Below are 25,347 nucleotides of genomic sequence, written 5' to 3' on the forward strand. Positions count from 1 at the left end.
TGTAGCCATAATTTGCAAACATATTTGCATAAGCTAAAACTGTGGAGTAATAATAATAGTACTATTATAGAAAGTTATATATCTGACAAATACTGCAGCAGTCACACCAGCCTGCTTGAGGTCAGTATCAAACATTACATCCAAGAGTCCAATATGTGACTTCCATATCTTTGAAATGAACGTTCCGCTAGGATAAGCGCCGTTCTTGAGCTTAAAAATGAGTGGAGTACTAGGAGAGACACTTAAAATAAAAAATAAAAGAATAAGTTATCAGTTTAGTCTTTCAAACATAAAAATGTAAATAATTAATCACTTTTAGACGAATTAATAGACAGAACCATTTTTATTTAATGTGTTTTAATTTTTATGATAGGCTATTACACATTATATTAACATTTATTATATTACTATTTTATTGTTTTATTTAACTACGTTTTAAAACATTATTAAATAAACAGTCAATTTTGAATGTCAGTTTATTTCCCAATATAAAACGGATTTATTGTTTTATTTAACTACATATCATAACATTAGTTTAAAAAAATAACAATAATGTAAATGTCTATTAATTTGTCGATTTAAAAGTTATTTATTTATTTACATTTTATTTTTGTATGATTAAATTGGTAAATAACAATAGGCCTACACATTGTAAGAAAATCCACACAGATCTATTACACAGTTGAATAATTCTTCAAACGCTAAACAGAGAAATACATGCCTGTTTTATCACTGCTTCCCTTATAATTACTTAATAAGGACAGATAATTTCCAACATCTTATTTAATTAATATATTATTTAAACATTTAAATGATTGCTATAAATTGCATGCGACTTCGCCGTTTTACCGCTGGGTGTCAGTGTGATCTCGATCATGTCCTCACTGCAGTCTGAGAATGTGATGAGGGACTGGCAGCACAGCAGAATCTACACATTTCTACACGTTTGTGTTCTTTAACTTTCTCAGCATAACTCAGTGCTGAAATATAAGACCAAATACCCCTTATCACTTTTCACGTCCCCAACATAGGTGTCTTGAAGTAAATATGTAGCACTCTCTCCAGTTCATTGCAACCACTACTATTTACTCAGTCCATTACATAAGCATTCCAGAAACAATATGGTTAAATCTATTACTAGATGTTTACATATGCATTTAATAGCTGGGTCCTTATTTTTGGGTTGCATTTTTATTTCCCACAAGCTATGATTTACAGACACTTACTTTATGAGCAATAATGCTATATTTTACAGATGCACATTCCGAGTAACTTGAGGGATTCATATAATGTGAACTTGTATTAACTTGGGTTGTTTTTACATTTCAGTATTGTGAATCTCACAAAACACCCACATCAAGACATAAACAACATAAAACTAATTCAGTGTATAAAAGGTCATTTTGTTGGAGGGTATATATTTATTTATATTGACATTTTGATTAATAACAGTATAAATGGCCAGTTTAGTTAATCGCATGATACTTTGTGTAAACATTTATCAATCCAAATGATGGGTGAGTCTAAAAAAAAATATTAATAGAGACAGTTTCAGAGTAACTGATTTTAATTTTTTCTTGTTAATGTTAATTATGCATAAAATCTGTTGACATATAGCTAGCAGATCTCTTGATGTCAGCTGTAGGTAAGTGGCTGTTTCTGGGCGGTTCATGTTGAAAATAACACTCTAATGGACTGAGTGTCACATGCATCCTTCAACCTTGGCTGTAATGAAGCCTAAATGAGGCTGTCAGTCTGTTTAAGTGTTTTACTGTGTAACTATGATGTGCATTTCACTGCTGAAATAAATGAAGGGGGTGATAGCATTTTGTTCACATGAGCTTATGTTTATTTGATAACTGAGCTGCATAATTTCAAACAGCAAATGTGTAAAGCATTAAGGAAATGTGCAGCAGTCGTTCAGTTTATCCTTTAAAAAAATCCACAGATTTCTTCTACAACATGAACATTAAACATACAGCATATTCACAAACTATATACATCCACATGCCACTGTTTAGGCAAAATGACAGTTGAGGCAAAGACACTACGGGGCCTATGAAATGTGTTACAATGCAGAAATGAATGGCAGCTGGTACATCACTGTTCCTATGCATTCATAAACCCAGGTCTAAAACAGAAACACATTCAATAAAATTCCTTGATCTCATTATTGTTAAGATCCATCCAATCTTAAAGGTCCGGTTACATGTTTATGTCATGTTTTACAGTGCTCCACAACATTTGTACAATACACAGCATGACCCAAAAGCACACAGCTTTTTGAGGTCATGAATAGTGACAAAGTTTCAGAAAAGGCAAAACACATTTGATATAATCACATCTCTTTAAAGGTTTCACCTTACAAAATTCTCAACAGCTGTCTCAGACTAAAATGAGCCAGCTCACGTTTGAATACGCCAGCTCAAGAACATTATGATATCATACATTTATAGATACATATATTCCAACACCTGTCTTGTATTGAAGAAGATTTCCTTCAGAAAAAAACACATCATAGTTTGAGTTCAAAGGGCATTGGCTTCAAAACAAAAGAGTGAGGATTGTGTTAGGAAACTGAGAAGGCAAGAAAAAGTGCACTTTACCTCTGGATTAAATAACTGATTTTATCAGAATATATACAGTATAAACTTTTATATCTACCAAAAGAACACAGATTACATTCAGTATCAAAGTTCCATAAGGTGCTATTATACCTTGCACATTTTTGCTAGAGGTGACACAGGGCAATGATGTCAGATTGTTGTCAAAGCCCTCTCAGTGATGACTGACAGGTGATTGGTCCTGTCATTCTTCACAAGAGATTCAGAATAATTGGAGACGGAGAGAGAGAGAGAGAGAGAGAGAGAGACGGGGACTGCTGTAACATTACATCAGAGGGTTGTGGCTTACACCATTTGTCCAATTAAAATCACTTGAAACATTTCGTCAACACCCCTACCAGAGGAGCATCTCTAAGAAACGAGTCCTGGCCCAAACACTACGGTATGTTGAGGTATGTAGGTGACCCTTTCAAGCACTGAACTGTGGAAAGAGCAAAAAACTACCGAAATCCAGTTGTACTATTATAGAAAGTTACATATCTGACAAATACTGCAGCAGTCACACCAGCCTGCTTGAGGTCAGTATCAAACATTACATCCAAGAGTCCAATATGCGACTTCCAAATCTTTGAAATGAACGTTCCGCTACGATAAGCGCCGTTCTTGAGCTTAAAGAAGCTTCATATGTACTTCACTAAACTAAGTTTCTTCATCAAAAATAAAAAAGACAACTACAACAACAGAGAAGAGAAGAGAGAAAAAAAAAAAACCCAGAGCAAAGTCTGAGATTTCACACATTTTCAATCAGTACTAATATGCCATTGGATGGCGAGACATAAAGAAGTTGCCGACAATTGGATTTTCATTCGAATCTCTCAAGGAATCAGTGCAAAAGGCACTGGCTGTTACAATGTCCCCCATTCTCCCGAAAAAAAAATAAAGATAAACCACTTTGTTTTGAAATTTTGAATCCTCATAATAATAATGTAAAAACACACACACACACACACAAAAACAGCCTTTGCTTGGAAATCCATAGAAACGCTATAGTTAATACTCAGTCACAATTAAATTAAGAGAAACAGATAAATAGCAATTTTACAAGCAGACTAGTGTGCACTCAAAGGTCAAACGATCAGCTTTATGTACCATCATTTTCATTTCTTTGGGGCTGATGAATGGCATCACTCTCTGAGCCATGATGATCCCCAGACACAGAAGAGGCCAGGTCAGCCTCGTTGGACAGGTCACCATCGGGAGATGGCGGCTCGTCATCTTTTAAGGATGCTGCATTAAATCCAGAGGTTTTATCGGTGGGTGCACTGGGGAAAGCGATGGCAGCAGCAGCTGCGGCTGCTGCGGAGGTGTGCGTGGGAATCCCGGGGTAAAGCCACGGGAACGGGGTGGTCAGCGCCGCCGCCGCCGCTGCTGGATACACCAACTTCTCCAAGTGACTCTTATCAAACAAAGGCATGTACGATGCTGCAGACGGGTTTATGAAGTAAAACGGCATGCAAAAAGGAGTTTGTTGTCCACCAACACCCGTCATTCCAATTAAAGAGTTCATTAGCGCCACGTCCGGCCGGGTGTTGGCGGAATCTGATGCACTGTTTGCAGACCAGTTCATTTTAGCTTTTTTGGTGACACGTTCGTCTCCGAACTCCTGCTTGATCTTTACTCCTTTGGCCGTGTCGCATCCTTTCTCGAATTTTCCATCGCCTTTCTCTGCCTCTCCTCCGTATCCGCTGTCGGTGTCCGTGTCGTTCTCGTTAAGCTCGAGGTTCTGAGTCCTCTGGATGACAGGGACGCAGTTGGCTTGAGTATCCCTCTGCCCGTCCCGCTCTGGAGCGTCGTCGCCTGGCAACGGCTGCTGCGGGATCCCCGCGCCCGGCTGGAACTGCGCGGAAACTTTGTGTAAGTGGTTGATGAGTCGCGTGCACATCTGCTCGCGCGCCGTCCAGTTCTCCACCTTGTTCATATACTGCAGGACTTCTTTGGCACATGCTTGAAAGCCTGAGTGAAAGGCGTCTAAGTCAGCCTGGAGGGAGGACTTCAATGATCGCTCCCCTGTCATAAAATAGAGACAAAAAGTCATGTCATACATTTTTTTTTAAATAACATACAGACAGACGGACAAATAAACAGATAGATAGATATTAATAACTCTAGACAGATATAAATACATGCAACAATAAAGTGATCTGTAAAACAAGATATAGAAGCAGCATAATAGAAATAAATGGCATATGCATAAGTGCATCTATATTTATTAAAGTACTGTACTTTAAGCTCCTTTAACTGTTTTACTTGATGTGGTATTGATGTTTTTATGATTGCATCGTGTGGGTTGCACATTATGTAATTTACCGTTCTGCAAAGCGACGATCTTCTGATGCTGTTGCTCTGTGACGGCTGTCAAAGCGTTCAAATGCTTCAGCGTCAACTCAAGAACTACCGCTTTTTCCAAGTGACCTAGAGTCTGTAAGACAATACGATCATTTATCGGATTTGTCCACTTTCTTGCTTTCCTTATGCGGGTGAGCTAAAATTACAAAAAACATTTAAACTAGACCAAACACAATTCAAGTGACTTAAGTTACCGTGAGTTTCAGATGTTCTGGTAATAAATCTTTCAGCTGTCCAATACATTCATTTATTCTGTCCCTCCTCTTTTTCTCGATCAGTCTGTGTGGTAGCTTATACGCGTCCTGCGAACAATAAGCATTAGCCAATTGCAAAAAGTTCTTAAAGTAATAATTATCACTAGGATTATTAAAAATTAGCGACACAAAGTGTTACGTAAACTTGACGGACATCACGTTTCCATCACGGGTCCACAGTTTGCTTACCTTTCCTTCCTCTCTCTTCAACCCTCTTTTGGATTTGCACATGTAGAGAGACGAATATTCAACCCTAAAAAAAAAAAATATATTTTTAAAAAGCCACCAACCTCACACATTTAAAAAATAAAAATAAAAAATCGTAACAATTGTTGCGTTGATTAGAAATCAAAACAACATAAAAATTACCCCAAGAAATCAGCATGATCCAGGAACTGTCTTCCTTGCATTCTCGGTATTCTTTCATCCATAACTTTGTCCCACTTTCTTGAGTAGCTCTTTTAAAATCAGGTTTCGTTAATCCAGTGCCAGCGGAGCAGCAATGCGTTGTGTCCGATATCGCGCAGCACCTCTGAATGACGATGTGTGCGCGCGCTTGCCTGAGCTGCCACTTTGCCCAGTGCTCTCGCGCACTCACCGCGCACGCGCGCCTTCACAGGAACCGCGCGCTGACTCACGTGTAAACTGCACCAGCTCTAGAATCCGGGTATTTAATGGACTTGAAAGTTGACAGTTTATTGTTGAAGAGACGCCGAGAAATAAAACCACGGCATATCGCTCAGACGCATTAAAATATTTGAGGTCTCAAGCATGACATCTACACATCTAAATGTAAAATACCAAGATATGCTACTTATATAATTTACAAGTATTTAATATAAATAAAGATATATATAAGACATGTAATTATTTTATATAAAACTAGTTAGAATTATTAACCAGTGAACTTACGTAAAATGAAAACGTTTTGTTATTAAAACACCATAGTCTATTTTATATTTTCCTGTCTTTCCAATTTGTGACTTCCCTAAAGGTCTTCATACTAAGTAAACAATGATTTAAACATTTATTAGCCTAACTTGGCTAAAGGCTTTTTTTTTTAATCTTGCTTTTATTTGTTTATCATTATCCCTATTTGTCTAGGCTGATAATTCATATCTTTGGGGATAAACATAATTATGCTTCAGCTCAGAAATAGTATTATTATAAATTATTATTATTATATTTATTATTTGGTTAATATTTTATTGTTAGTTGCAATCATGGATTAGTAATCTCTAACAATTAGATTTTACCTGCAGTGTTCACATTTCATCAATATATTTTTAAATTCATATATTTAAAGATATGCATATAGATTGCCTGCTATATTACATCAGTTTATATATATGAATATTTTATGACAAATTTATTTGCAGCTTTAAAATGTGAACTTTTCTGAAGCTCAGTGCAGCATGTTTAGCTTGAACTGACATCTAGATCCACTGAGATTGCTTTGCCCATACGTGCCATCTGAAATGAGGTGTGACATAACACAACAGCACATAGAATAAGCTCTCAGTATAGTCTGGCTGAAAATAGACCACATTCTGTCAATATCCAGCCTTCAGATGTAGCCATTACAAGATTATAAATCAGTTTTCCCAGCACACTCTATAAAGAAATATAAAAATGAATAGAGTTTTATGAAAGGTCTAGGTGAATACAGACATATTCATTATAAGAAACATGACCTGCATATAGTTAGAGACTCTCCGTAATCAACCCAAAGTGAAATGAACACGTAGCATATCTGCACTCTCACACAATATTCATAAGAGATTAACTGTAACCCGCTCACATGCCTGCGGGTCACGTAACTTCATCAAAATCATGTGACTGGCTCCACGCTGTTATGAATAGATCGCACAGTGTGATGCAGGAGGTTGGCGGGACTCAAGCACTCTCCCACATGTTTGCCAGAGACAAGAATTGTTTCTGCTCTGTAAGATCCCTGTTTCCTGATTAGTTTCAGTGAGACCAGAAGCTGTCGTGTGTTGGAGTCCCCCTTTATGTCCTCCCTCTCCTTTTCAACCCTCCCTCCTTTCCGTCTCCTTTTCGGTGCTCTATATGTGGCTCTTGTGGAATCTGCTCCAAATGTTTTCCATATTAGTTCAGAGTCCTTTCTGATTCTGAATAGCAGGGATCGCGTAGGGAGAGAAGCCTCCAGTGAGGAGGGAGGGGAAAGGCAGGGCAAGGGAGCAGTCCAGCTAGAGAGAGCAAAAGAAACGGCAGGCAAGAAAGAAAAGGAAGGACAAACAGATAGAGGGCGAGTACAAGAACGTCCAGTCGGCCTAAAGGAAGATTAAGAACCTCAGCACGAGACAGGAGGAATTATGGGGTCGGGGACGAGTCCGATGGGGTCGACTGGAGGAGGCAATGCAACCGCTGGCAAGGAGAAGAAGGGACAAGCAGAAACTGGAGGCTCAGTGCTGGAGGAAGCCCAAAAATGTTGTGGCTGTCGCTTTCCTTTGCTGGTCGCTCTGTTACAGCTTCTGCTGGGCATCGCAGTAGCTGCTGTGGCCTTCCTAATGGTTGCCATTAGCTCCTCTCTGCTTCCTAGGGAGACTCCCCATTGGGCCGGCATTATTGTAAGCTTCCTTTTGCTCTTCATCTACCTCTCCCTCAACTCCCAGCATGCCTTGTTTACTATTTCAGGGCCATGCATGAGGCCGTCTCATATCAGATCCATCGGCCACACTGCCATACTGTACAAAAGCATGCATAAAACAATGTCACAGAGAGCATGTATGCATGTCCAAAATAACATATTATTGAAAACAGTGAATACATTCCTAAACAGAATCACAAGTTTTAAAGCTGACATCGGATTGTCCAATGAGAGTATCATGTTGCAAGAAATCTGGAAAAGAGTACAAGCTTATATGCTAATCAGTGGATTTTGCTTGTTCGGCAGTGGTTTAGAGTGTTCGTGCTTCTTTAACAGATTGGTAGTAGGCCTCATTGATCTAAGCTTATGCACCTCAGTTTTTGAGTGAACATTGCACAAATGATCAAATTAAAAATATTTATTCATTTATTTATTGGTTTAAAACATGACATCATGCATAAGCTTAGATCAATGAGGCCTATATGGTTATTCAATCACTTACAAAAAGAAATACAAATACCTGTGATAATTAAAATAACACCAGGTGATAAAAAAGAGAATTATTAAAGAATATTGCTCACCAATCTTGTCTTATCTCGATAATACAGTATGTTATCTATGTAACTTTTTCAAAACTTTTGAACAAGACTGTGTCAAGCAAAGATTTAGTTGCGGGCAAATACTTTAATATTAGGTCCCATTTTATTTTTATTTTTATTAACGCATTAATTAATATTGAGTGATGAGCAATGCGTTTGTTATTTAATATTCTTACTTAATGTTAGTAAATAAAAAATACACCTGTTCTTTGTTACTTCATATTAGCTCAGGTCCATATTAACAGATTATAATTGTTAAAAATATAAATGTAAAAAATATTAACGTAAGTAAATAGTGAAAATAACATGCTTCAGAGATATTTTTAATAGGAAGTTCATAAAGTTAATGTTAAACATATAACCTTATTTTAAAATGTTACGGAATTGGCTTTCTTTTTAAAAATGACATTTGAATTTCTTTACATTTGTAATTAACATTTCTAAATACTGTTTGCTACTTCCGTTCAACAAAATGTAAAACGCATTCTTTGTTTAATTCTGAATGCCACACAAAACCCAGTATATAATGGTTTCATTGTGTCAAACATTAGTTATGGTGGCAATAAAACATAAAGTAATGTCTTTATTATTCATGGACGCGCATACTGGAGTGATAATGTAGATCAGGGAGCATCTCAAGTTCAGGCCTCACGAGACCAGTGCTGCTGTTCCTAGAGAAAAACGCTGAGGTCACCAGGACTTCTCTGCCTCAGAACCTGGGAAAAACAATCAAATTAGATACCACACGCTAGTCACAAGACTCCAATCATGCTGAGAAAGAGAGCAGGGAAAATGGAGAGAGAGAGAGAAGAAAAGACTGAGATAAAAAGCGTGAGAGATAAATATATCTCGGAGGGTGGGGGGGTCAAGTTATTCAGTTTGCAGTGGCAGTCACTATATTATCAGATGAAAACTCAATGCAGAGTTGCACAACGCTGATTACAATAAGGGTTATGGTTGGCTCAGAACAAGTCTGGCAGATATAGAGAACTTTGGAGGTCTGCTGCACGGCAAATAAGATTAGATCAACCCAATAAACTGGGATGTGTTCATGACAACAATGGCAACATTTTCAACAACAGACTCTGAGATGCACATGATCACCCTCCAAAAGGCCTAATAAAACTTGATTAGCATGTGATTAGATCATATATTGTACTTTTGGGGTCTAAATTACATTTTAGCATTTTAGCACCTCTGGTCCGTTTTATTTTTCTATTTGGTTGTATCATATTTAGGATTCAAATATTGCGTTCATTTAAAAAGATTATCATGATGTACCAAACATGTGAGAATCATAAACATTTGTTTGTCACAGAGCTAATTGTCTGCAATAATCCAAAAGCCAATGGAAAAATCCTCTTGGGTTTTTGTTGAGGGAACCAGGGTGATGCTAATTTCCGGGTTGGCCTACAAAAATGTCATCACTGCAGCACTCTAGAAAAATACTCTGTGTTTTGCAGATGATTGTGGTTTCTCTGCTGGGATTCGTCCTCTTCTGCATCACCAGAGTGCCCGATGAGAGAGCGACGACTCAATTTATTGTAAAGGTAAAAAAATTGTAAAGTATAGTTTTGGATGACCTGAGAATTAGAATTGCACCTCATATGCAAATGCTTTTTCAAGTGGACTTTAACACATATTTTTACTTCTATGGTAAAAATATAGTAGGAACCCAGTAGCAGGCCTAGAATTAGTTTACAATTCTTCATATCATTGTATTTAAAATAACAATTAATTCAGAAATTAAAGCTATGTCAACATGTAATGATCATTTACTCACCCATATCATTCCAACCGACTATTATTGTTTTTCTTCCATGCAACACAAAAGGATATGATTTGAGCAATGCCCATGCAGCTCTTTATGCCATTCAACATCAATTCAACATAACAGTTTAATAAAAGTAGCCCATATTACTTTTCAGTCTATATTCCAAATCTTCTGAATGAATTAGTGATGTTCTTTTGAGCCACTTGGTTTCAGTGGATCATTTGAAGTGGTTTGTGGCATGTGTATTTATTTATTTTCCCAATGTGGTTCTCCAGTCAACAACTCGCCTCACCGACCTGAGATGCTGTTCGAATGGACTTATTCAATGAGTGAGCTGATAATAAGATTGAATCTGGGATTTGATTTATGTTATGTTTTATCTCAAGCAGACTCATGTCTTGAATCAACACCTTTATTAAGTAAATGTTAAGTGGAAAAAACGGCTGATTGGAAGTTCTTTGTTCATATCAAGCTCATTGGAATGTGTGTGCCAATGACAAAATCTAAATTTTCAGGTCAACGGTTTCGTTTGCTTTAATTAGACATATTTTTTGTATTTAATGGACCATTGCCATTTCTGAGTCAAGAAGTCAGAACATTAAGCTGGTTTTAAATGAACAAGAATAGGCATTTTAGTCTATTTAAATCTGATTTCCGTTGCCTTGCTTTAATCATCACAAATGACTGTAAACCCTCTCTCACTTCTGCCCAGCTCCTGTACTTCTTCCTGTGCACGATGGGGATGGTCATTTCTGCAGTGGTCATTGCCTTCCAGTGCTACCATTATGCCTTGACTAACAGCTACAGCTGCAAGGAAATGGGGGAGAACTGTTTGTGCACTCTGGACCCTGAGGATCCCATCGCCCGCACCTTCATCTACAGCGGTGTGACAGACTGCAGTGCTATCGTAAGCACTCTACCCATCTATTACCTTCTGCAGATGGTGCTGAACCTGGCTCAGGCTATCGTCTGCCTGGTGGGGGCCTTCCTCGTATGGAAGCGCAGGTATCAGGTGTTTTTCGCTGGCCTTCAGACGGGATCTCCTTCTACCCAGAATTGGCAGAAAGTTTAGGGCACTGAGAGATTTCTCTGTAGAAGTAAACATGTGGCGTGTGGGAGTGTTTGTGCCTTTAGAGAAGAAACTGTTTGCTGCAGTGTCTGCCACACTGGGAGTTTTATGACATGCAACCTTTTATCAAAGCAATTGAATGAGTCGGTTTGTATTGCCATATTATAATATTTCCGGAAGTTTTATGCAATCTTTAGAGTTACTGTATTTTTCTACATTGGCTGTTTGAAAACTTCCACTTGTTGAGGTTAACGGTTTCTTTTTACCCCTGACAAGAAGAGTATTTTTAATTATTAAACCAGTGAGTGACACACCAAAAACCCTGACATTTTAGGAAAATGAGTAATGGCATGCATGAAAATGTATTTAATTGCCAGTATTACATTTTGCATGGTCCAAAAACAAAAAAACCTTAAAATGCAATTATTCACACAATAACCTTTACCTTTTACTTTTTATCTAACTTCAGGTGCATTTATTGTCCATTGTTTCAGAGACAAAATTCCTGGTGGTTCATAAGAATACACAGGAGCAACATTCTTTAACATTTTTTAGATAAAAAATGTGATTTCTAAAATATAACACTGTGTACACAGCAGTCAGAGATAATAGGTGTGTCCAGTGAAGAGGCTGGACGGGCTTGTGGACTGAAGTCACAGTTTATGCAGCCAGTCAGTCAGGGACTGGGGGGGTTCAAAGGGGTACTAAGACAAACAGCAGGACACTGCCTCCACTTTCATGCAATGGAAGGGCAAAATTTAATTTTTTTACATAAGTCTATTGCATATTTTATATTTGTGGCCAGGTGAAACTTGAGCAAAATGTAAAGCCTGACAATCAAACCAAAAAGCTCTGTTTTTCATCATTAAGTCCTGGTCAATAAAGCTTATAAACCAAATGAAAAAGACTGAGTGATATGAACACTGCCAACAGGAAGAGAGCTGCCTGAGGTGTTAAAAGAGTCTGTTGCTTTAAAGAGACCTTCAGTCTGGTGTTTGGAAGAAATGCAACATGATGCTTCAGCACAGAAGAAAAAAAAAACAACAACCTTAAATGTAAGCTTTGTATGACTCATCTTTCCTTTGAGCCGATTTCTAATAAAAGGCATTTACATAACCCTCTCTCATTCATCATTCAGTCGCATGTCCTTTAAAATTATTAACTGAATTTCATACTTATGTATGAAACACAGCAATATTGTGAAATATGAATACAATTTAAAATATGTTTTCTATTTGAATATATTAAAAAATATAATTTATTCATGTGACGGCAAAGCTGAATTTTCAGCAGCCATTACTCCAGTCTTCAGTGTCACATGATCCTTTAGAAATTATTCTAATATGATGATCAAGAAAACTGTCTTACTATTAACAATGTTGGAAAAAACTGTATAAAGCATTATACTTTTTTCATCATTCTTTATTGAATATTATTTTAAAATATTATATAATATTATAAAGTATTTACAGTCACTTTTTAGCAATTTAATGCCTCATTGCTGAATAAAAGTATAAATTAAAAAAAAAACTTTCACTGTATAGACAAGATCAGCGTGAACATTTTCATAAACATCTCTTTTTGGATTCCACAAAATAATGTCAAAGAGGGTTTCGGAATGACATCAGGATGCATAAATGGCATAATAAAATGTTTTGGGTGAACTATTCCTGTAACAGAAGCATATTCTTGTCTCCTCTTCCTCTGCAGCAGAACTTTAGCGAGTCACTCTGTACACGATTAGATTAAGCAGGAACGCTGAGTCCAATGAAAAATCCCCCTCTGATCTGCAGCGCTTTTGGGAAAGAGTGCAGCAGGGGTGATCTCTCACCGCTCTGAGACATGATCATGTGACAGATCTCATCTGCTCTCCGACAAACCAGCATGACAACAACACGCACAATCACATGCAGACCTATCACATGCAGAAAGAAGGAAGGGAGGGTGGTATATTTAGATTAATGAGTGTGTTTATGCAGGATGTTGTTTACTGTGCACCTGCATGACTAAACATAAAAAAAAAAGACTGTGCGTGTTAAGGAGGGATCAAATATTATCATCATTAAATCCAATTCAAATATTGACATGCTTGCTAATGGGAGACTATGTACAATAAACCGCAAGATAAAACATAGTATAACTGATATATCCATGACTTTTGTCATCTTCCGAAAGATGAGCGATCAGTTAGTGAGAGTGGCAGTTATCCAACTAACTGTCTTCTCCTCCCTGATGGAGCATTCCAGACGTTCTGGACTGTCTCCTGCTTAGTGACAGCCGTAAACCGTAATGGAGCCGTCAGGGGCTAATTTTAACCCATGCCAGAGTTGAAGGCACGAGCAGATGTGAGTCTTTGTACCAGGCAGGGTCCTGTACCCTAAAAACACCAGGAGTTCTGAGCATTTAGCATTAGATCACTTGCCCACTAGCGGAATCCTCTGCAGTGAATGGGTGCCGTCAGAATGAGATTCCAAATAGTGGATAAAAATGTCACAAGTAATCCACACGATTCCAGTCCATCAATTAATGTCTTGTGAATGTCTTGTGAAATGTATGAGTGTTTGTCATCTCTTCTTCACGATGGCGAGCAAGTGATATCATGCTTAATTTCTCCAAATCTGTTCAGATGAATAAACAAATCTATCTACATCTTGGACAGTAAATAATTTTTAGGTAAATTATTCCGTTAAGCAATCAACAGATTCTTTTTTTTTTTTATCTCATGGAAATTACTCCAGAATTCATTATCAAAATCATACTCTTCAGACTTAACTTCAGTTAAACTGCCTTTGATTTCACAAGCTTGTAGATTCATAATTTCTGAACATATTTTTAGAATTACAATACAAATATTCCAATAATATTACAAGTAAGGTACAATTTTATCATCTTTTACTACAGATTTAATAGTGCCAACTTAAAGCTAGCAAAAAAAAAAAAAAAAAAAAAAAAACCTATATCCGTTTCAAAAATTAAAGAAGGAACTACGTAGTCTAAAAATACTGTCACATGCTTTCAGATTACTCTCCTGAACAGTGGTCTTCCACTGGTGGGTCACAACTCAAAATAGTTCATAGATCTGTTTGGATGGACTCACAGATACTATTATAATCTTAGAAAAGACTTATATATATATATTTATTTATATGTATAAAAATGATGTTTGTTTCCACTAAAATGTTCAGCAGCACAACTGTTTTCAATATTGGCAATAAAAAGAAATGTTGCCTGAGAACCAAATCGGCATATTAGAATGATTTCTGAAGGATCACATGACAATTACATTTTTTTCTAGTATTCTCAATCAATATTACACCATAATGTTGGACGTCTGATTTAAATGCATTGTGCGCTAAACTGTTCTAGTGTTGAGTTGTCATGTCCATTAAAATAGTGATTTGAGATCCACTGCTTGAGTGTAAACCTGAACTCTGTACACAGATCTTCGTGTCAGCTATCAGTGTGGACACAACAAATTTATCATTTATAAAATGATCTTATCTCCTTGCATAGATACCTAAATATCCCCAAAATAATTGCTTCTATTGTTTCACATAATTTAACCTTCTAAATCTTACGGTTTCTAAATGGTTTCAAGAGTAGATAGTCAAACTAACCATTGTAATACCACATATAAACTCTTTATTGTTTTCTGTACAACTTTATATAAGGCAAGCACAAATATTGTAGTCACATCTCCAACATAAAATACACAATAAAAATGACCATCATTTAAGAGTTAAAACTAGCGTTTACGTCTCTGTAGAAGGTGAAACAAACAGTTTCCAGTGTTCACATGATTGTCTGATTATGAGATGAGAATGTTTTCCAGTCTTATATCTTTCATTAAAGTAATGCTGATGTTGAATTATACAAAATGATTCAATTGTTTAGAGCCACTTAAACTCTCCAGTTCTTCCAGCCCAGACTAAAGTCCACTCTGAAGTACAGCAATAATCAAGTTATGGACAGGACATTTAAAATGCAAGGGAGTTAATACTTGACGCTTATAAAGCTCTCCCAAAGACTGTCTGAGTCATCTGGCTTAAGCCTGTAGATATGCGTAGAGTTCATGATTTTACAAACAAACACACTCTGTCTATCAGATCTAAATGAGAAGACACTTACAAAATGATGCTCAAGTATGTAGGATCTAACCGGACAACTGTCCTGTCGTGATGTACAGTAAAGTGTGATATCACCATGAGTGTGGTGTGAACATCAGCACCTGTGTGTGAGTGTGTGTCTGGAGAGGTGCGATGAGTCCATCCTCAGTGCACAGGGGTGACTGGATGGCTCATCTGTGATGGTCCCATGAAGCCCAGCCTCTGTTTATTCTTTCTTTGCTCTGTCATCTGTACACGTGCAGAAACACACACACACACACACACACACACACAACACACATATATATATATATATATATAAAACAGGGAAGCCACTTTAGTTACATCTCAAAATTACAGCCTAAAAAAATAAAATCCTACAAGGCTATCAGTTTTTTTTTTTTTAGTAATTTTAACAGTTTTTTAACGATAAGTTTGCTTATTATATATGGTAAAAAAAAAAAAGTTTACAGATCTAATTAGACATTTCAGGAAAACAAGCCAGCTTATAACTTACAATGACAAAATGTAAATTGACATTCCCAGAATGCTCTGTGTGCTAGCGCATGTTTTATGGATTTTCAATGGAATAACTGTTTCTTCTTAGTTTTATCGGTTATGCACATTAGGGTTTTACGATACATCTGATGATGTTGAATGAATGTTTACTGCATTATTTTAGCACCATGACAGTGTTTAATATTTGTATGACACCATGCACCGCCTATAAAGAATTCCTTTTTCAGCATCAAAGGCTATATTCATAGCAAACTCAAATGTAACAAGATTTAAAATATTCTTAATTACAATAATTAAAAGATTTATATTGCTAATTTAACAATATTATTTTTACAAACCAACAAAAAATGGATAAATGTTTTTTTTTATATATATGTTCCCTGAAGAATTAAAAAATGTTCATTAAAGTCATTTCTGAGCAAAAAAAATGGATGGATTGAATCATGTGGCCTATGTTTGTAAGGTGGTTATCAGTATATGATAAAATCAATCTGTAAATACTACCTTTTGTTTTACAGTAAGGTTCTGGTAACCAAAGCTGGTAACAAATATAACAGATCTTCTTACAGTATAATTTCTGAAGATGCATTTACATTTATGGTTGTGCAGTGACATTTTGTGGGTAATATCTAGTTATTCAATGGGAATACATAGGGTTGGGTATTTTTAAATCAGGGTGAAAAAGTTCCTCATGCAGTCAAGAATCCACCGTGTTGCCCAACAGAAAGTTGCTTGGTTTGAAAGGGAGCTATCCTACTGGCAATAGACAACTGAGCTTTTTAAGTGAGTGAGTGAAGTGAAGTGACATTCAGCCAAGTATGGTGACCCATACTCAGAATTTGTTCTCTGCATTTAACCCATCTGAAATGCACACACACAGAGCCAGTGAACACACACACACACACACTGTGAGCACACACCCGGAGCAGTGGGCAGCCATTTATGCTGCGGCGCCCGGGGAGCAGTTGGGGGTTCGATGCCTTGCTCAAGGACACCTAAGTCGTGGTATTGAAGGTGGAGAGAGAGCTGTTCATGCACTCCCCCACCCACAATTCCGTCCGGCCCGAGACTAGAACTCACAACCCTACGATTGGGAGTCCAACCCTCTAACCATTATGCCACGACTTCCCATTTTGACTTTTGACTGCATATGACTGCACACTGTTTTTTTTTTTTTTTTAATCAACATGCTTAAATCAAAACTGAAGACTTAAGAGCTTAAGATATTCTTCAAAATATCTTAAGCTCCACAGATGAAAAAAGTTTGGAACAACATGAGGATGATGTTTCATTGCTATAATATCGCTTTGCACCAATATCAAAATGAGCTCTCTTATTCCACACAGCTCACTTTTTTCCTTTCCCAAACACACTGGGTTTAAACCGACGTATTTGACTTCATAGCAATTCCACACAAAGAGAAGGAACTACCAAGTAAACAGTCCTAGCAAGAAAACGGAGGCGGAACACAGTATTCATGCCCGTTGGTCTGAACATGACAAGTTCGGATTTCGCCTATCGCATCTGAGCTGGATCTCAGTCTGGCTCGAACTGAGAGGTGAGGAGGATCTGTTTAATTAGGCCTGGCTGTCAGAGAAGAAATCACTTTAATAAGCTATTTAACATCCAGCACTGCCAGGAGAATTACAGTAAGCCCACTCCTCGTGACTGCCAGGAATCAGAAGGACCACTGGAGGATGTGAGGGGCAACACTGGCGTGGTTCAACAGTTTCAGGCTCAGTGGTTTGGATCAGTGCAGATTCTCAATGACTGTGCAGTTTCTATGTGTTTACAGCACAGAACAGTTCAAATCTGAAGTCTTAAGGTCAAACAAATATTCAGACTTTAGAGAGACACTTAAGAAAAATGAGCCATGGGGCAGCAATTTCTTTCCAACGTCATCCCATTAGAACCTCAAGCTTTCCCTCTCCCCGTGTCATGTGAATTTGTTAAACTGTTTGTGTGGAATCACATGTGGGCCAGGCAGGTGATGGCAGTGAACCGACACAGCAGAGCACAGTCGGAACATCCACATCGCCTCGGGGTACGGCCCCACCCCTGCTCTGACGCACTTCCTCAGCAGAGCCTAATAGTAAACACTTCAGAGGCCTTGTGAGGAAAAAAACGGTTTTGCTCTGTGAAACCAGGCCGTCCCATTGGATGGTGTGCTGTATGTTACCTGTTCTTTAAGCTCAGACAGCTGGGAGGACAGCTGATCCACAAGACTGACGGTGGTGTCCAGCTTTTCCTGCAGCAATCGGATCTCATTCTGTTCGCTCTCACCCTCCGTGCTTACCAAAGACATGGCCCGCATCCGTGGAAACCAGTCCAGATTCTTCTCCTGAAAGAAAGAGAAAGGTGTGATTTGTTGTTGTTGTTGTGGAGCATCAACGCTATCTCAACAAATCGTACGTATTTTACGAGGTGGCATATTCGTACGAATTTATACAATTTGTCTAAACCCCAGTGACGGTTAGGTTTAGGGGCGGGGTTAGGTGTAGGTCATTCGTACAAATTCATACGAATTGTGCAACTCGTAAAATACATACGATTTGGCAAAAATCGTATGAATTTATACGAGTGTGATCGTATGAATTCATACGAATAAGCCACCTCGTGAAAAATTTACGAATTGCAGGGAGATTGGGTTGGGAGCATTCACCAAACATTTTTAGCATAGGGATATAACACTATTTTGAACAGTATTGCACAAATGTTTAAGAAAATGGAGAGAATTAATGGGACAATACTTTCAGAAGCAAGAATGGTGTAAAAGTGACAATTAATCATAATATATGGACTAATAGGTAAAGTCCAGTTCTTAATAGATATATTCACCAAATAATTAAGCTGAATAACTACAAAACATAACTAGTCCCTCTCAGAAAAAACGTACATATATATTAAATCAGAAACACTGCTCACAGCATGTGATTTGAGTGTAATTGTCTTCAAAATCATTGCTGAATGTGAATGTTAAAAAGTGGGTTTAATGGCTCTAGGATTTAATGACAGTACTTATTGGAGGATGTTTTACCTTGCTGACAGTCTCACACTCTACAGTGCAAGTTGAGCAGCAGAGTTTTGTTGCATAACAGTTGCTGCTGAAGACCTTAAAGACTGTATCACACTAAAGCACAGCATGTTGCCATCAAGAAACTGCCTCTCTAAAAAGCAGTGGAAAATGGTAAGCCTCGAAAATCTGTTCTGATCAGGTTGTGGACAGAGTAAGCACAGTAAATATACACTGCTGTTCAAGTTTGGGATGTACAATACATTTATTAAGTCCCTTAAGCATTGATTTGATCATAAATACAGCAAAAATATAATATATTAATATATTTTAAAATGGAATTAAGTCTTGTGATTGCAAAGCTGAACTTTCAGCAGCCATTACTCCAGTCTTTAGAGTCACATGACCCTTCAGAAATCATTCTAATATGATGATTCGCTGCTCAAGAAACATTAAATGCTGCTTAAATGTTTGGTAGAAATCTCTCTCTTTTGTAAAGTCTTTACTGTCACTTTTAATCACTTTAATTCATCTTCGCTGAATAAAAGTATTAAACCTTACTGACCAACTGTTCAAAGTTCAGTTCATCAGAACACAAATTCATCGCTTGGAAGAATCTATCCAAATTAGACAGGTGTCAGCATGGACATGATATTTGATAAAGTAAAAGAAAATCGCACCCAGAGACTACATTGAAATGTAAATGGCTTTTTGCTATGAATTACTGCTTGACTAGACTAGAACATGGACGACTAAGTTGATCATCATGACCCATCTATACTTGCAAAAGCAAGCTCATGAATATGAGCCAGTGTGTTAAAACTCCTCAAGCTTTTTCTTTCAAAAGCTAAAGCATATAGAGGCAAATCTGGACAACTTTAACACCTAATTGCAAAGTTAGCTCTAGAAACAGGAAGTACTCATGGAAATGAAACGCAGTCAGAGCTTTTTGTTTTAGATAATAACAGTTAGTCATTCTGTTTGTTAAGTGTGTGTGCCCACACAGAAGCTCACACACAAGACATTTGTTTGTGTTCTACAATTTGCTGTGTGAGAGTGTGTATGTGATGAGTGTGTACATCCGAGCTGATCTGGGGTGTGTGGTGTGTGTGAAAGAAGGAGGGGGGTAACCGAACGGTGGCTCATCACAGCAGTTATGTAAGGTGCTTTTCACAGTCAGCCTGACAGGAGCGCTGCAAGGAGCGCAGAGAGTTCCAGGATATGTTTAGAGGTGGGAAAAGACCGCCTTCCCTTACACAATCAAGAAACACACTCTCACGAGGTGACACACTTGGGCATGCACATCTTCTGATACAAACACAGTGCTTTTCTCTGCTATACAATAGGGAATGAGGCTTTCCAAGAAAAACACTCTGGATAAACACGCTGCTCTTCTGAGAAACAGGCGCATGAACAAGGTCAAGCACACGTTCACACAGAAGCGGGACAAAGTGACTTGCTGGAAAAGAGCGGTCTGGTTTTTTCTGAAGGTTTCAATGGGATCTAAAATAAGAAAAACAGGAAAATAAGGATTAGGCATAGATTTTTGCTAACTGGTTTCATAGAACAGGCATTATGAAATCTAGGAAAAACATTAAAGGGAGTGGGAAAACACTGGTCAAGTGAGGACGGATGAACAGAGACTGGATTGTGAGGGTCGAGCCTCATGAACTGCCCTATTTTTCACTAAAGGTAAGACCTGAGATGTGGGGTGAAAAAAAACAAGAAAACAACACTTTATGTGACGGGCCAGTGGGAAAAAATAATGTAGAAAGATAATGGACATAAGACGGACAACATTGAGCTATAGAGTTTAGTTAAGGTCAACTGGTAACTTATCATAAATTATACGATTAATCAACACTGAGCATTCAGTGATAAAGGCCTTCCAGCTGCCTCATGAGCTCAAGACAAGAAAATATTAATGTTCATATACTGAATAAAGAGTGTTGTGGTCAGTAAGATTTTTGGTAACATTATACTATAAATGTCAAATTAGTTAAACTAACAATGAACGATACTTCTACTATATTTATTAATTTTACTTAATGTCAATCTCAACATTTATTAATACATTAATACACATTAAGAACAAAAGTTGTATTTGTGGTGAATAAACAGACACTTTTGAGTGCATTAACAATTCAAAAGACTGACATTATAACTTAGATATCCATTCTAACACTGATTTTAAATAAAGTCATTTTATGTAGCAAGGACACATTAAATTGATCAAAAATACATTTATTATGTTTATATAATCTTTCTATTTTAAAAAAATGCTGTTCCTTTTAACTTTATATTAATTTAAGGACATGGTGAGCTTAACAGACTTGCAAAACAACAAAAACTTACCAACTCTAACTTTAAAGGTAGTGCATGCAAAAACCAATCAAGTGAATTAACCTGCAACTTAAATACAAAAGAAATATTTTAACATCTAAGAAATTACACTAGTCACACATAGCACCTCATAACAGTGCAGCTAACAACTCAAAAAAACGTACACATTACACACACATCTATACACTTCAGCACATTCACGCTGCTGCAGACTTGTGTGGGAAAGGTGTTTGGGCTGTCATTAAAGTGCCATTAAACTTCTTTTATCATCTGACAGACAGCATAATCGTTCGATCACGTGTCCTCGGCTCTCATCATCATAAAGCTGTTGTTTGGTAATGGAAAGGCAGTTTCAGAACGCTGCCATCAAATCGACTCTGGAAATAGCAGCATGATTGCAATAATCAGTTTGATTAGCATGGCTGGCTGCTGCACACGCACTCCTGCAGTCATCCGTTCACACACACACAGAGCCCGAGACGCCCAGCTGGGAGGAACGGATCCAGCCGTGAATATGTGACCTTTGAACTAGAATTGATAACAAGTCCAGAGGCCAAGGAGTTTTTTTCTCCTTGTTCCTGCGACAGTGCATGACGACGGTGTTACCAAGGAGACGCCTGACTCACTGTGTGATAATGAGCGGCGGAGCAGGTGTGTGTGTGTATGTGTGTGTGTGTGTGTGTGTGTGGGACAGGAAAGCACGTGTGAGGATAGGCTGAGCTAATAGCAGGCCACTTGAGATGGGTTACATAACAATGCTGTGACTGCTGCAGTACCTGCTCACACTCTCTCTCCAGCAGCCTGTGAGTGATAATCACACACACACACACACACCTGCTTCAGTGTAAACTTGTGCTCTGCTTTTTTCTTTGAATATGAGCAGAGAAGCTAGGGTGGGCTGTTTTGCAGACCTTTGCATTATTTGTGTTTTCAGGTGATTGGAGTCTACAAACACAGACACAAACACACACACACGCGCACACATGCGCACACACACACACACACACACACTTATTTTAAAATCCAGAGTGTAGTATTTGGCATTCAGTTACTGTTTCCTCCCGCCTGCTGTACTACAAAAGCTGAAGGTCCTTGTATGAGACAGGACAAACACTAGGAAACTAAACAAGCGTTAGTTATGCATCGCCCATGCCTCATCTTTCCCATCTCAGCTTTAATGAGGGCCCTTGTGTTTGTAGCAACTCACAGTAATTAGTTAATATAGTACTAATAGAACTCAATGTGTCATCAAGCAGGTTCTACGTGGAAGCAGGGCCTGCAGAAATCTGCAGAAAGCACTGTAGATTTCCACAGAATCCAAACACCCATCTACTAATACGGAGTTTTATTGGCAAGGCTGATAAAACGGCAAACTTTTGGCCCTTTGAGCTTATAAGCATCTGCCACTAACAATGGGACATTAATATTGTGGGAAAAAAGACATTTATAAAGTTATTAAGATTTGCATTTGACATAAATTCTGCTTTTGCTGGTGCACACTGAAGACAGCCTGCTCAGAGTCAGAGACAGAGATATAAATACACACACAAGTCCTTGGTTTGTCACTGCTAACAATGTCAAAAATAAATTCCAATTATATTCCAGTTATATTATATTCATAGCTAAATTATTTCATGCTACCATAAAGTGTTCTAATATTTCTTAAAATACTATTCATGAGTTAATAAAATATAGTTATAAAAGTAATATTTTATAGTATAAATAGTATAAATATAGACACATAGTTCATTAATTAGTTCACAAATTGCATCTTGAGTAAAAACAAGAAAGTCAAATGATGTCAAACATATTGGCACAGACATGACTGATGGAGAAACAAACAACATTCCTGAAGGAAGTCAGCTGACTGACATACGGTGGACTCCAAAAAACTATTTGGACATTGGAACTGTCTGAATTTCACTGTATTACATAAGAAAATTATGTAATGCAAATTATGCTTTTCTAATAACTATTTTTTTGTTAAGACTTTTTTCGTTTATGTTCTGTATGAAAGCTTGTTTCCACCACAGAATAAAAATATAAAAGGTATTTGCAACTTTTTATCTCACAATTCTGACTTTGTTTTAGAAATTAAAAATGTATATTTCACGATCACAAGTTATAAACTTGTAGTTTTGTACTACTTTGTAGTAATTTTGAGTTTACATCTTGCTATTTTTTTTTTCCTGAGAGTTTAAACTGAATTTACATTCTAAATTTACATCTCACAATTGCAATTGCATCTTAATTTGAAATGCTTCAAATTGCTAATTGATCTCACAATTGCATTTCTGAGTTTATATCTTGCAATTCTGAGTTTATATCTTTTTTTTCCAGAGTTGTGCAAAAAAGAGAATTCTGAGAAAAAATTATAGCTGATGATGGCTGAAATCAGGTTCACACAGGTGCTCCGTCAGAGTAAACACACATCACATTAACTACATAAATATGACAATCAGAAAGTGTCCAAAGACATTCTAGAGGTCAATGTATCCTGGCATCAAATGTGGCGATGAACTAACCTTAATCATTTGGGCCACGTAGCTCTCGGGGCCCGTGTACTCGGTGGGGTCCTTCACCTTCACCAACACCAGGAAGTACAAATAGTGCCACATGTTGTGCTCTGACTTGATGTGCTCCTCAAACGACACAGTCTTGTTATCAAACTTGTCTCTCTCAAGGCCTGAAGAAGATGAGCAGATCATAAAAATGAAAGGTTCTTCAAAGAGCGAACCTACACTGTCTATAAAAGTCATTCGTTTTATTCGCGATATTCCATTTTTTAGAAACACTATAAAACTTTCTCCCACATCTGTTATTCTCTAACATAGTCTTCATTGTCCTCTTTAGTGAAGTAAAAGTCAGCATGATCATGGTTGAATCAATCAAATAGAAGCCCTGTCGCAGACCTCATATACAAATTCAAAGGCAATCAGAGTAACAGAATGTGACAGGGCATGACATCTGCTTGGAGATGCCCCACTAGCTTGTTCCAAGCTGTCCTAAGATGTTTGCTGCTGTGCAGATATTGAAAAGTGGTGTTTTAAATGGACTTTATTCTAAACTTTTGGAGAATTTTATGTTTTGCATAAAAAACATAATTTAGTTTTATTGGAGAATTTTTGCCCTGACTATGACCCTCATGAATAAGATTTTTTTTTGCTACTGTAACTTTAAAATAGCTTCTGCATGTGGAATAGACTGAAATCTTACGCTCCATCATAAAACGCAACTTATTCCAGGATTCCCACACTTTTTTTGTCCAATTTCAAATTATTTGCAAATTCATATCCAAGTCATTTTTTAAATACTTTGATTCACAACAATCTGTTAAAGCCTGAAACATTCATTGATTCAGTAAAAAGATCAAAACATAATAATATTGTGAGGTTTTCAATGACCGTTTTGGTTTCACAGTACGTGGAAAAAATCAGCTTATAGATTCTGCTACACATCTCAGTGTTTTACAGCAAGGATCACTGTCATGACTGGCTAACCTCTGTTAACTAATCCTGTTTCTTAAAATATGTTCCTTTTAAACAAGACGTACCACAAATGAAGCAGCTGGTCTTTAGAATCTCTTCCTTTCTTTGTTTCTCACTCCTCAGGTCAGCAAAGGTGTCAATGATCACACCAAAGATGAGGTTCAACACAATGATGATGACAATGAAGAAGAACAAGAGGTCAAACACAACACGTGCCGGGAACATGGGCTCCTGAGGGGCAACAGTAAGAGGGTTATGAATGAAGATATATATATGTATATACGTATAAACCATATATAAACACTTTATTTCATCTCTAAAAGCAATTTCTAAAAAAATGACCTAATGTACTCAAAATAAATAAAGGTTTCCTCTTTTATTGATCCGCAGTTTCAATCATTCCGAAAATAGGCTCTTTGAAGCTGGTGTGACTGATTTTGCAACGCTTCAAAAGCATATAGACAGATGCTCAGAGAGAGTAGAAATGAATGCAGGGGTCTGTAAAAGCATGATGTACAGATGCGTGCAGATCCCACAGCTTTAAACATGGATTATACTGTCAGTATTAGTGACGCTGGATTCATCGGCGTATCTCATGTCT

At 37.4% G+C, this 25,347-nt stretch overlaps 3 protein-coding genes across 3 annotated transcripts in view; 1 reads left to right on the forward strand and 2 right to left on the reverse strand.

Moving 5' to 3' along the window:
- Positions 1 to 1,826: 1,826 nt before the first annotated feature.
- On the reverse strand, positions 1,827 to 5,857 carry LOC113061518 (class E basic helix-loop-helix protein 41-like). The gene is made up of 5 exons (XM_026230681.1): positions 5,594 to 5,857; positions 5,414 to 5,477; positions 5,165 to 5,272; positions 4,932 to 5,043; positions 1,827 to 4,631 (listed from the first exon to the last, which is right to left on the reverse strand). Exons 1-5 carry the CDS (start codon positions 5,653 to 5,655, stop codon positions 3,706 to 3,708), a joined length of 1,272 nt encoding a protein of 423 aa, XP_026086466.1. The 5' UTR covers positions 5,656 to 5,857; the 3' UTR covers positions 1,827 to 3,705.
- Positions 5,858 to 7,221: 1,364 nt separating this feature from the next.
- Positions 7,222 to 12,393, forward strand: LOC113061520 (sarcospan-like). Its single transcript, XM_026230684.1, has 3 exons — positions 7,222 to 7,815; positions 9,898 to 9,984; positions 10,921 to 12,393. The coding sequence occupies exons 1-3, from the start codon at positions 7,561 to 7,563 to the stop codon at positions 11,278 to 11,280; spliced, it is 702 nt and encodes a 233-aa protein (XP_026086469.1). The 5' UTR covers positions 7,222 to 7,560; the 3' UTR covers positions 11,281 to 12,393.
- Positions 12,394 to 13,764: 1,371 nt separating this feature from the next.
- The window catches only part of LOC113061517 (inositol 1,4,5-trisphosphate receptor type 2-like), a 69,506-nt gene continuing 57,923 nt past the window's right edge, over positions 13,765 to 25,347 (reverse strand). Inside the window, exons 54-57 of the mRNA XM_026230680.1 lie at positions 24,812 to 24,977; positions 23,784 to 23,944; positions 18,082 to 18,243; positions 13,765 to 15,632 (exon numbers count right to left, since the gene is read on the reverse strand). Of these exons, the coding sequence (XP_026086465.1) occupies positions 15,549 to 15,632; positions 18,082 to 18,243; positions 23,784 to 23,944; positions 24,812 to 24,977 (573 nt within the window). The 3' untranslated portion in view covers positions 13,765 to 15,548. The remainder of the gene's footprint in view (positions 15,633 to 18,081; positions 18,244 to 23,783; positions 23,945 to 24,811; positions 24,978 to 25,347) is intronic.

Source organism: Carassius auratus, chromosome 43, assembly GCF_003368295.1.
Source record: "Carassius auratus strain Wakin chromosome 43, ASM336829v1, whole genome shotgun sequence".
Taxonomy (NCBI): Eukaryota; Metazoa; Chordata; class Actinopteri; order Cypriniformes; family Cyprinidae; genus Carassius; species Carassius auratus.